Source organism: Aulonocara sp. 'chitande type north' Nkhata Bay, unplaced genomic scaffold, assembly GCF_057382095.1.
Source record: "Aulonocara sp. 'chitande type north' Nkhata Bay isolate Kocher_YH1m ecotype deep benthic unplaced genomic scaffold, A_spYH_male_GT1.1 unmapped_scaffold_20, whole genome shotgun sequence".
Classification (NCBI taxonomy): domain Eukaryota; kingdom Metazoa; phylum Chordata; class Actinopteri; order Cichliformes; family Cichlidae; genus Aulonocara; species Aulonocara sp. 'chitande type north' Nkhata Bay.
In genome coordinates this window covers 389,276-402,831 of record NW_028234352.1, presented here as the reverse complement: position 1 = coordinate 402,831, position 13,556 = coordinate 389,276, and the positions used below count along the sequence as shown (strand labels likewise).

The 13,556-nt window shown below is 41.4% G+C and overlaps 1 protein-coding gene across 4 annotated transcripts in view; it reads right to left on the bottom strand.

Moving 5' to 3' along the window:
- Nucleotides 1-13,059, bottom strand: part of LOC147300643 (protein NLRC3-like) — a 50,413-nt gene extending 37,354 nt beyond the window's left edge. Inside the window, exons 1-4 of one of the 4 annotated variants that reach the window (XM_086284988.1) lie at nucleotides 12,915-13,059; nucleotides 10,965-11,027; nucleotides 3,442-3,502; nucleotides 2,783-2,835 (exon numbers count right to left, since the gene is read on the bottom strand). In XM_086284988.1, the coding sequence (XP_086141114.1) occupies nucleotides 2,783-2,831 (49 nt within the window). In that variant the 5' untranslated portion in view covers nucleotides 2,832-2,835; nucleotides 3,442-3,502; nucleotides 10,965-11,027; nucleotides 12,915-13,059. The other 3 variants (XR_015127605.1, XM_086284987.1, XM_086284989.1) reach the window with 3 other exon arrangements.
- Between the last annotated feature and the right edge of the window lie 497 nt (nucleotides 13,060-13,556).

Here is a 13,556-nt window from a genome sequence, read left to right as displayed (position 1 = left end):
ACAGATCTACAGAGTGCTATGAAAATATCTACAGTAGTGGAAGCGAAGCTCTCTGAACAGACTATAACAGTGTAGGCACTATAACAGAGACTACACCATGTCAGTGTCCTAAAACTACAGCAGTAACCAACGTGGTGAATGTTGATAATGAAAGGATCATGGTCACTGGGAGGAGGAGTGTAGAAGGGTTAGGTGAGTGTGGATGGAAAGGCTCAGCGGGGACTGAGTTCAGTAGGGTGACAGCTGTGGGGAAGAAGCTGTTCCTAAACCTGCTGGTTTTAGTCTGAAGGCTCCTGTAGCGCCTCCTGGAGGGGAGGAGGAGCTGGAAGAGTTTATTGGCAGTATGAGAGGAGTCCGAGAATGATGCATACTCGGCGTAGAAATCTCTTTTTGAGCGTTGTGTGATGGAGAACTTTGCTTTGTGTAATGTTATAAATACTTGGATAATCCTCAGAGTCTCTGGACTTTTACTTAGAGATATTATATTCAGTCCTGTGGATAGTTATATATTTAAAAATATATGATCCTCTCTGGTTACTCTGGTATGAATGACTCTGAATCACTTTATGGTAAATAACACACTATTTGCAAATTTGCAAACTGTGAAAGAATTCCAGATGACAAGTCTGTAGTTCGACATACAAGTGACGACCTTTGACCTTCATCAGTTTTTATTTAATTGTGTCAGAGAAACTCAAACGTGCTCTTCATGCAGCTGAGTACATTCAGTGTTTAAAACGGAAGCTGTGCAGGTCTGAGATCAGCAGCTTTGTGAAACACCAAGCTGAGGTCCTGTTAATGCTGATATATAGTGACACAGTTACATTTCAATTTAATTCAATTTTATTCATATAGCGCCAAATCACAACAACAGTCACCTGAAGGTGCTTTATATTGTACAGTAGATCGTACAATAACAGATACAGAGAAAAACCCAACATTCATATGATACAGGGGTGATTAATCCTTTTGACTTTGTTTTTATCAATAAAACAGCTGCAGCTTTCACTACAGCACATGTGGTGCTTTAACCTTTGTACTGTTTGCATCAGTTCATTCTGCAGTTAACATGTGAACATGTTGGATGATCTGTCTGCTGTCACTGGGTGGTGTTGAGGTCTGAATCTGAGGGCAGCTCCTGTAATCACAAAGAGAACTGAACCATCACAAACTGAAATATAAAGTTTATCTCAAATCTGAAATAGAGCTGATCCTTCTGTCCTCACACACCCAGGATCTGAAGTTCTTCTCTTACATTTCTTTAGTTCTTCAGCTCTGCTCACATACGAGCTGTTTATTTCTTAAAGCCGTATATACCAACAGATTTTCCAATATAATGTTAACCTTTGAGTTGTTGGTGCTTTGTGAATGTGAATCTGCATACATGAGCAGACGGAGCAGGTTTCAGTCCTGGTTCAGTCTGCTGCTGCACCGTGGTCACCAACATACAGAGGTATCATAACAAATATTAATGCTTTTTTCCCTCTCAAAGGATGTAAGCTGTACTGCACATGTAACTTTGTGAACTTACCTCAATAAGAATGATTCAGACTGTTTTATTTAACCTGAATATTTGAAACAAACTTAGTAAAAACAATACACAGAGTCAGTGCTAAAAATGTAATCCGAGGAAAAATGAAACACACATTTTAACTTAAGCTGCCAAGCAGAAGTATTTGGTTTGAGTACATAAATATTAGGCTTTGCTATTTAATCTGTAATTAATGATTAATGAGGGGTTACTGAAGTGCAAGCCTTTTTTAAAATATGTGTTAATATCCTTACAGATGTGGCAAAAGAGTGAAAACATGCTGCTGTTTGCACATATTTAATAATCAGCTCTGCACAGGAGCTGCAGCAGAGTGCAGCCTGTTGCTCTTACAGTGTAATACTCATAATAAAAGTACAGTAACTGTGGTTAGTTACTGACTGAGCAGCCCGGTGCGTTTCTGTTCATTTCGTTCACCTGCACGGGTTAGCTAAACAAACTTTACAAAACAAGTTTTGCCGATAGCTGAGTGCCCATCTTAGCTAGCTAGCTAAGGATGTTAGCTACAGATTAGCTTACAAACACCTTTCACTTACCAAAAATATTCTGGCGGCTCTCAGGTCCTTCTGTCAGGCAGACACTGAAGAACACCTGAGTCTGTCAGTTTGAAACAGTCGGTAAACGCTGGACCTCCTCTCAGCGTCCCCGCTCTATGTGCCGTTCAGAGATACGCAAGTTTCTTCATGACTGCGGCTGCTGCAGATATTAGGTCGTCCATGATTTCTACAGTCACTGGTCAGCAATATAATGTGCGCAAACATATATGGCTCATATATGTGGCTCTGAAGCCCCGCTCCTCAAGCTCCTCAGATGCCGAAGCAGTGCCAACTAATTGAAGCTGAAAAAATAACTGTACGTGGAAAAAAACGATGTAAGTGTGTAAACCACATGAACAGTGAGTTTTTCTTTAAATTTCTATATTTATGTTTTTTCACTATCATTTCACTTTCAATACATTTGTTTCAGTTTCAATATTTTTTCAGTTTCATTTTAAGGTGGCATCGTTTTAACCTCATATGTGGGTTCAAAGTACAAAAAAGTCCAGTTGTTTCTCTGCCAAACTCCTTAGACTGGAAGTTCTCATGTTATATTAATGTCCCACAGAAAGATTAAGGCAAAGATTAGGACAGGTTACAACTCGTGAATTTTATGTACTTATCACAGTTACAAAAAAGAATCTGCCTGAAGTCTATACATCCATACGTCTCATCATACAAAGCACTGATCTCCTACCTGCTGATGGAGCTGCTTTGGCTGGCTGTTCTTTAGGTTCTTCCATCATCTTTCTATAAAAACACGAGAAGATGATTTTACCAAAAGAAACAGTGAACACAGTCTGGGTGTCACATCATATGAATTTGTGTCATGGTTTAGTGTACGGGCCACACACACTGAAACTGATCTGTGTGAAAGAACACATCGACGACATGTGAATGTAGTGATAACCTCGTCATAATAGAGGTTTTTACTTTTTCACATATTTGTTCAGTATAATGATTAAATAATCTGACAATACAAACCTAAAATACTTTGTTCCCTGTCTGCGACTTTGTGCGTCTCTGCTGTTAGTGCTTAAAGGAAGTTTTAAACTTAAAATCCTTCCCCACATATGTGACTGTGGTCTCTGGGGCCATTATCCTGAAACACTGGGGCTCAGCCCTGAAAGCTTTGCTATCTTCACCTGATAACAGCAGCTGTTTAAAGTTACTGAGTTTGACAGGGAAGTGAATGTAAATGTGAGACACTGTGTGCTCACAGCTAAAGGCTGCAGTCAGCTGTGTCAGAGCGTCCAATGATCCTTTAATAAACACTCAGAGCTCCATGTTGATGAAGCTGTCATGTGTGAGCTTGTGAGGCTCCTTTAAACTGGCTCTGCTCTGTCAGATGCTCACCTCTTCTTCACTGTTTCATCAATCTGCTGCACTCTTCATCTCCTCCTCTCTCTCTGCTGTCCTGTTTAAAAAAACAAACAAATCAGCGTTAGCCAATCAAACTCTGTGCAGATGCTGCAGCTACAGCTGATATGTCATTCAGCTGTTCATCAATCAGCTTCTGCTGCTGTTTATTCGGCTCTTACTCTGAACACGTGCAGATCTAGGAAGATTTTCTTGGGGTGTCAAAATCAAAGCGTTTGTTTTTTCAAACACACGTGCAGGTGTTTATATCACATATGGTTTAAATGATTCAAATGCAGTAAGTATACATGTTTCATATATCGTCTATAACTGAATTATGTTCTGTAGCCTACATAATGAAACACTTTAGTTGCATAAAACGTGAATTTTGATTTTATGTACTGTATATGTCACAGCATCGCAGTGTGGATGTGGAGAAGAGAGGACCCAAACGCAGGACTCACAGGTGGTGAAGGCTGGTGTTTATGACAGAATGACAGAGTCTGAGATGGATGACTGACTGGAAGACCAGCTGAACAGAAACGACACATGTAGGACTGACAAAGACACTGAACTGGAGGACACTCAGGACTTACACAGGCTAATGATAATGATCAGGGTTCATATGCCTTTTTCAGGGTCAAATTCAAGCACTTCTTAAGCACTTTCAAGGTCCCTTTTCAAACTTTTCCAGCACATCCCTCCCTCACCGCCAAAAAAAAATGCATGTTTCAATTCACATCACCTCAGTAAGACCATGTGAAAGTTAAGACAAATCATCCTAGGTGAACTTAAACACCTTTGTTCCCTTTTTGTTAAGAAATAGAAAAACACTCCACACAAAAATACTGCAAAAGGAAACTGTCGCCTTATATACAGAGTGTATAAACTCAAAATGCACATGTCACTTAAAAATTAAGATGTGAACAAATCAACTTGTTAGATATTCTTCTCCTGTTGAAAAAACCCCCAAAAAGAAATAAATAAGTCTTCTCATCAGATATTGATGCTTCTTTCCTGTGTGACAGAAAATAGGAGACAGATGTTTGTTTGTTTTTTAAGTTAATTCCCAATAAAGCTGTTTTACTGCTAACAACATTGCTGTCTGTATTATTGCTGAAGTCCTAAACGATCACCTTTAAAGTAGAGCTGGGCGATATGAGATTTTTTCATATCACGATATGTTTTTTTCATTTCAGGCGATAACGATATCTATCACGATATCAGCCAAATAACTATATTTGTAAGATTTAAATGTGCCGTTGCTCACAAGTAAAATGTGAAATAATCAGCAGCTTGTTTTTATTTAAATATTTATTTCCCATAATAAGTTCAACAGGGTAGATGTACTTAAGGAACATGAGACTTTTTCAGATAAATAAAGGCAAATATTGCAAACTACACAAAAGGCAGCCGCTAAAGCGTTTAAGTTTCAAAATAGAACAAACGAAACAGACTAAATTGTCAATTCCACTTAGAAACAAAATATTAATTCTAAAAATAAATCTTAGTTTGTTTTACAGAAGAACAGACAAAACTGACTAACTTTTGTCAATATCAAAGAAACTGAGAACTAAAAGGAAATTCTCAATCTCTCCTTGTTGTATAGCTGAGCTTTTCAAACAGTTTTAACAGTTACTTTAGTCTGACAAAAGCCGAATGACGAATTAGCGCTTCCAGTCAGAGACTGAGGCTACGTCCACACGTACACGGGTATTTTTGAAAACGGAGATTTTCCGTTTTCGTTTTAAAAAATAATCCCGTCCACACATAAAGGCAGAAATGAAGGAAAACGCTGCTATGAACATGCCAAAGCAGCAGGTGGCGCTAGATTCCTAACCGTGCAGAAATGTTGGCCAATCAGAAGTCTAGAAGCCTCGGTGGGAAAAAGTAAACAAAGCTGGGGCATAGAAGCAGAACCGAGTCGTATGTGTGGACGGACAGTAACTGTGTGTATATGTAAGCATTTAAACACTGCAGAGAGTAGAATTAACAGTATTGTAGAAATTCATTTCACCGAAACAATAACGTGGCGCACAGTGTGACGCATGCACCAGTTTATTGTATTTCCAGACTTGCTTTCGGCACATTTACAGTGCACGCTACTGTTTTTTGTCAGACTTGAAATAGCCGAAATACCTTCACACTACGGAACTTCTATGGCTCTTCCGTTCGACAATCTCTCCGGCGTTGGAACCATCATCTGTTTTCTCTTCGGTCACGCTCGGTTGATTTTTCTAGTCGGCACACTCATTTCCTCCATTACGCGCTGGCTGCTTCCCAAACAAACACACGTGCGGCTACTTAGTTTGGATTGGCTGACCTTTTTTTTTTTTTTTTTTTAAGAGGACAAGAGCGGCGAGGTCTATCGCAATAGTTTAATTTTTCTATCGAGAAAAAGTTATATCGCGATACATATCGTTATCGTTCTATCGCCCAGCTCTACCTAGAAACCAGGTCAATGTGTCTGTAGGTTCAGTCATCCAGGTCATGTGATCTAAGGAGCTTGGAGAGAAAAGAGACGTCTTTAAGTTTCTGGAAGACGTTTCATCAGAGAAGCTTCTTCAGCTCTAAAACCAAACGGTGGAGAGTCCCAGATATTTAAACCTGAGAGGGAAAGAAAGCATGTCGCTGACCCACCACTGATGTTATTTCAAGGAGGAAACTGAGAGCCTTTGCACCAGGAGCACAAACATCAGCTCCAGCAATGATCCACTGATGTGTTTTTATTCCATGTATGAATGTTGTTATTGACAGAGATGACGTTTGTGTGTCAGTGATGCAGTGACTGTTGTTGTTACCTGTACAGGCTGGTTAGACTCTATGAAACAGATCATACAGATCTCTGCATGTTAGAAGAGACTATTAAAGGTCATGAATGAGACAAAGGCAGGGAGGCGTCCTTTACAGCTAAACAGCAGAGTGAGAGAACAGCCAGCACCTCTACATTTATCACATTATACAGCACATGTATGATACTGACAGGGATGAGAAGAATTTAGTGATTCTGATCCCATCATTGATATTACTTATTGATTCTCAGTAGCTCTGCTCTGACAGTCACCACCATCACTGAGCAGCATATCAAAGACATTTGTGCACATTAACTGCATGTTGTGGCTCAAATGTTTGTGCATGTTGGAGGCATTTCCTCTTTGTTGTGATCAGTGTTGGTCATTACTCAAAACAGTCATTATTACACATATTACACAGAACACTTTAATTAAAAGTAATGGAGTACGTTACTTCATTACTCCTCATAACATTACTTTGATGTTAAAATGAACAAATGAGCATGTAACAACATAAAGCTGAGGTACAGCCCCACACACCAACACAGATCCTGATGAGGTCACGTGATGTTTCTCTGAGTGTTTATGAACACAAATCAAAGATGAAACAGCACAAAGACACTTCAAAGTGATTCTACTGTAGAAACATGAACAGGTAGAAACCTGCAGCCTGACTGCTCATCACTTTGTTACCTGTTCAAGTTCAGCAGCAGCAGCTCACTTTATCACGGTGCTGGTCTGGGGTCAGTGTTTACTCAGCTTTACATCACTCTGGGTTCTTGGCTAGCTTAGCGTTAGCTTAGTGTTAGCTTAGTGTTAGCTTAGTGTTAGCTTAGCGTTAGCTTAGCGTTACCTTAGCGTTAGCATGCTGTGTGCTAGCTTAGCGTCAGAGCTCTGCAGGTGTCTCGTGTGTAAATATTAATCACAGTGACAGTAAAGGAGGTAAAGGGCTGTGACGTCATCACGTACGCTGCGTCCTCTGTGGGCTCTGAGTGAACTCAAAGTACAAACTACAAGTACACAAACACGAACGTAGCTCAGAGTGGCGGACACACTCGGCCTCGTTGGTCCAGCTGTGAGTCCGTTACCGTGAACTATGGAGCGGCAGATTTGTGCTGAACTAAGCTGCACACAGCTGATGTTAGCCAGGAAACATTACACACTGACTTTAATGGAGAGACCGGAAATACAAACACACACAGTTTGTTGTGTGAAGAAATCAAACACGAGCTGAACAAACAGTAAAGTTCCTAAAGACAAACTGTTAAAGGAGGAAACAAAGCAAACTTACAGTTTCTTCACACCAACAACAAGCTCCACTCCACACCTGGACACTAAACACGGACACACAGGTGAGCTGCTTCCTGGAAGGAGGCGGGGCTCCACCTGAAACTCAGCACAGGTGGGAGGGGCTCAGCTCTGTGTGTGCTGATGTGTTAACTTTAAAAATATGCCGTCTGACTGCTCAGACTGAGTCAGAGTAAAGTTCACATGCTGACGTGTGGAGACATGAAACCTTGTTGTAGCTGCAGGTGTGAACACACTGATCCCAGATCAGCTCTGCTGTATTTGTAACATGAACATTTCTGCTGCAAAGCTTCAAATGTTCAGCATGTTTCTCTGTTTCCAGTCTATAGATCCAGTCACACTTTCTACCTTCACCTGTGCAGTAAAGACTGAGAGCAGAGCTGAAACCAAGCGTCCAATCAGTGAGCAGCATCAACACCTGAGCTTCATTCAGACTCTGTTATTGAAGATGTTGTTGGTACAAAGTTCATCTGCTGCTCACATGAATCCATGAAAGATTTATTTCACTGAATGTTTCTTCAAAGCTCATTTCAACCTGTTGAAGTCATGAATGAAAGTGCAGACTGAGAGTGGATCACATGATGTTTGAGGTGTGTCATGTGACATGTTCAGTATTGTCACACATGTCTAGATTGTCCCTGATATCATAACTGCTCAAACACTGATGATTATATTTGAAGAATTATTCCTGATGGCAGCAAAGTTTGAATGGAGCTCTCTGTCTGTGCTGATTTGTCGCCCTCTGGAGGTCAAAGCACAAACTGCATGATGTCACTGTAACCACCACAGAGACAGGAAGTGTTTTTATGACTGAAACACTGAAATGATGCTAACGGCTGTCGTTAGGCTCACTGACAGCAGTGCTGATGTGTTCATGTCAAACACTGGCTCAGGTCAGACTCCTTCATCCTTCTCCAGCGTGAGGCCGCCCTCAGACCCACAGGAGCCCTGACCTTTGACCTCCTGACCCTAACCATTTTAGTCTTCTTGCATCTTTAAATGCAAATCCATCCAAACTGTAGCCGAGCAAAAGAAGCTGGAAGCTGTTCTATGAATGATGTTCATCCCAGAGTTTCTGTTAAACGCTGCTGCTGTGCTACATTTGTCATTTCCTGCTTTCACTACCATCCATGTCAAAGTGCTGAACTCATCTGATCACTTTAATGCAGTAAAGCAGGAGCTGTAAGTCTGACATTTATTTACTGTCATTACAAACACACACAGCTGGATTAGCATTCAGACAAAGGGCTGAAAAAAAATCAGCATTTGATTATTATTATTATATATCCTGTCTATCTGTCAGTGCTGAAAGCAGACGTCACTGATCACATGACTCTGAGGGATGTTTCCAGCACTTTGCTGAATCTGAGCCATGAAGATTTAAGGCTCAGCTCTGAAGGCAAAGCAGGTCTGAGCCTGTGTTAGCAAGCTGTACCTAATAAAGTGGCAGCAAGGACTCAGTCAGTAATGATCAGAGCCAGCAGGGGGCAGCACAGAGAGGTGAGGAGCTGTCAGAGAAGCAGGCTCACATCAGACTGGCCATATTCCATCATCTATACCTGAAATAATCATCAAACACACGCAGAGCAGAAACATGTGGAAACATCTGGAGCTCAGTCTCAGTTTGATCCCTCAGAGGTTTACCTCAGTCCTGCTCCTCTACTTCCTGTTTACAGCGCACATCATGCTGTGTACTGAGGGTCATGTGGTCAAATTGCTCGCTCTCTGTTACTCTGACAGAGAGCGAGCACAGTTATCCTAATGTGTGACATCACTTCTAACCACAGAGCATTCAGCTTTCACAGCAGCCAACATCCTGTCACACTGAGCATGTGCAAACACAGCAGCCAACATCCTGTCACACTGAGCATGTGCAAATAGAGCAGCCAACATCCTGTCACACTGAGCATGTGCAAACACAGCAGCCAACATCCTGTCAAACTGAGCATGTGCAAACACAGCAGCCAACATCCTGTCAAACTGAGCATGTGCAAACACAGCAGCCACCATCCTGTCACACTGAGCATGTGCAAACACAGCAGCCAACATCCTGTCACACTGAGCATGTGCAAACACAGCAGCCAACATCCTGTCACACTGAGCATGTGCAAACACAGCAGCCAACATCCTGTCACACTGAGCATGTGCAAACACAGCAGCCAACATCCTGTCACACTGAGCATGTGCAAACACAGCAGCCAACATCCTTTAATGATAGAACAAAATTCAGACATCAAAGTTTCTCACATTACAGAATCAGATGAACAGACATGAAGGGATAATTGTGGTTTTATGCACAGAGTCAGAATCAGACTCAGAGGTGTTCCTCGTGATGTTTGGTGATGGAAACAGTCTCATCGACGTTTCCATCACCAAACTAGAGAAACTAGTAGCTGCACGCAGCAGAGTTTAGCACAGCTGATCTCTGTGACACATCAACAGGAACAACATGTTGTTAAACAGGACTGTATAAAGACTCAGAGTCTGACTCACACCTGAACAATGAGGCTGTGCAGCATCGTCCTGTCACACCTGCTAAACCACTCGTATCAGTTTGAGCCCGAACAGTAACACGGTCACATGACCGACGAGGCCAACGCGCCCAGACGAACGTCTTCCTCGTGGAACTAACTTGTTCCTGTTATCAGATTTGTGAGCAGCAGCTGAAACTGCCACACGAATAAATGTTCTTCAAACTGTTTGATTCCAGCCAATCAATAATCTATAATCATGAGGATTCAAACACAAGAGCTGAACGTGTGGTTACATTGTAACCTTGGTTCTCTGAGTGAGAGACTCTCTCCCCTCTGTCACATATGGAACAGAGGGGAGAGAGAGTGTCGGTGTGATGGAGAACATCAGGTCCAAACATCACAGAAACAAACAAACTGTTAAAGGAGGAAACAAAGCAAACTTACAGTTTCTTCACACAGAGACACCAACAACAAGCTCCACTGTCCCACTCTGATCCTGTCTCCTCCTCTTTTATTCTTGCTCTGAGCTCTTTTTGGGTGTGTGTTTCTGTCTCCACCCACAGGAATGCATTGATACACTGTTGATAACGACTCGAGAGCAGACGTGTGACAGAAAACAGAAAAATAACCTAAACACCTAAATAACGTAAAATAAACAGAATATTTATTAATATGTTTAATTTCTCTTTAAAAACTTTTCTGCTCCTCAAATCCTTTGTTTAAGTTCAATCTAAGGAAAGAAAAGCGTCTTCTTTAAGTTTCTCAAAGAAGTCCACGATCTGTAGGCTCATGGAGACACTGTGTGCTCACAGCTAAAGGCTGCAGTCAGCTGTGTCAGAGCGTCCAATGATCCTTTAATAAACACTCAGAGCTCCATGTTGATGAAGCTGTCATGTGTGAGCTTGTGAGGCTCCTTTAAACTGGCTCTGCTCTGTCAGATGCTCACCTCTTCTTCACTGTCTCATCAATCTGCTGCACTCTTCATCTCCTCCTCTCTCTCTCTGCTGTCCTGTTTAAAAAAACAAACAAATCAGCGTTAGCCAATCAAACTCTGTGCAGATGCTGCAGCTACAGCTGATATGTCATTCAGCTGTTCATCAATCAGCTTCTGCTGCTGTTTATTCTGCTCTTACTCTGAACACGTGCAGATCTAGGAAGATTTTCTTGGGGTGTCAAAATCAAAGCGTTTGTTTTTTCAAACACATGTGCAGGTGTTACACATGGTTTTCATAAAGTAGCAGCCAGTTGAGGAGGATGACTCTGAGGATGATGAGGTAACTTTTACAAACATGAGAAACCTCATAGATGGGAGCCAGGAATCATAAAACTAAAATCAGTTGGCGTTATCATCACACCTAACGCGTTATTTACGAACACGTTAGTCCCAACACTGATTGTTACAGGATACAGCAGCAGGGAAAAGTTCTGGACTGTCACGATTGGTCAGAATTAGCCCAACAAAATATAACCAATTTTACCTTTTTCTAAAGACAGAAAACACATCTAGTCCTTTTTTCTTTTACATATATTTTTTTAATTAATCAACAATAAAGCTCAACGCTACACCAGCTTCTAGCTTTGATTGACACAAAACTTAAAAATCAGCCTAATTCTGAGGAGTCACTGCATGACACTCACAGTCTTTGTCATTGTTGATTCTTAGCTCACAAACAGTTCTTATAAGGACTAACTAGTGCTGACAGTTTAGCTCTTCATAAAGTTACAGGAGGATAAAATAAACATGAGATCGTTGAAATAATCCTGTCTGATCACACGTGTGGACAATAAACGCTGTAACAGAAAATGAACAGTAATGTAACGACACTCATCTCTCACGTCTGCACTAAACTAAAACGTCACTACTTCCACATCTAGTTGGTTTTAATGGAGGCGGAGTCTCCCTGCCCAGTGCGCACTCAGGATAATTAACATGTCACAACACAGGAAGTGAGCGCATGAAAATCAGAAAATCAGGTCTAGAAACGCAGTGAGGGAAATGAAGTGAAAGATCTTCGTTTTAACTGACAGGTTTCACTGACACTCAGAGACCTGCAACAACATGAAAACACATCACTGTAACACTCAAAACTCAATCATATGAAATCATAACTGAAGGACTGTGATGATGTTGTGTTATGGAGCGTCTGCTGAGTCCAACCTCTAAGAATTACGAGTCTGGACTTTAATGATTAATGATTCAAAATTCAGACATCAAAGTTTCTCACATTACAGAATCAGATGAACAGACATGAAGGGATATTTGTGGTTTTATGCACAGAGTCAGAATCAGACTCAGAGGTGTTCCTCGTGATGTTTGGTGATGGAAACAGTCTCATTGACGTTTCCATCACCAAACTAGAGAAACTAGTAGCTGCACGCAGCAGAGTTTAGCACAGCTGATCTCTGTGACACATCAACAGGAACAACATGTTGTTAAACAGGACTGTATAAAGACTCAGAGTCTGACTCACACCTGAACAATGAGGCTGTGCAGCATCGTCCTGTCACACCTGCTAAACCACTCGTATCAGTTTGAGCCCGAACAGTAACACGGTCACATGACCGACGAGGCCAACGCGCCCAGACGAACGTCTTCCTCGTGGAACTAACTTGTTCCTGTTATCAGATTTGTGAGCAGCAGCTGAAACTACCACACGAATAAATGTTCTTCAAACTGTTTGATTCCAGCCAATCAATAATCTATAATCATGAGGATTCAAACACAAGAGCTGAACGTGTGGTTACATTGTAACCTTGGTTCTCTGAGTGAGAGACTCTCTCCCCTCTGTCACATATGTAACAGAGGGGAGAGAGAGTGTCGGTGTGATGGAGAACATCAGGTCCAAACATCACAGAAACAAACAAACTGTTAAAGGAGGAAACAAAGCAAACTTACAGTTTCTTCACACAGAGACACCAACAACAAGCTCCACTGTCCCACTCTGATCCTGTCTCCTCCTCTTTTATTCTTGCTCTGAGCTCTTTTTGGGTGTGTGTTTCTGTCTCCACCCACAGGAATGCATTGATACACTGTTGATAACGACTCGAGAGCAGACGTGTGACAGAAAACAGAAAAATAACCTAAACAGCTAAATAACGTAAAATAATCAGAATATTTATTAATATGTTTAATTTCTCTTTAAAAACTTTTCTGCTCCTCAAATCCTTTGTTTAAGTTCAATCTAAGGAAAGAAAAGCGTCTTCTTTAAGTTTCTCAAAGAAGTCCACGATCTGTAGGCTCATGGAAATTCATTTTGTTGTTTTTTTGAGCAGAAACACCAGAGTGTAGAGCAGGAAAACGATCCCAGCAGGACGTCTCTGTTGGGGAAATATCCCAGTTATTCCCCTGAGCCTGGTTAGTGAACTGAGTCAGAGCTGTTCATCGATCCTACAGGTGCTAACATACAAACACGATCAGCAGCTTCTCTCATATGGAGAACACACTTCAACATCTGCAGCAAATCCTGTGTTTTATGTTGATGTGACCAACATCTTGTGTTGAGTCTTTGAAGATGAGGAGCCAAACACAGACAGTGGA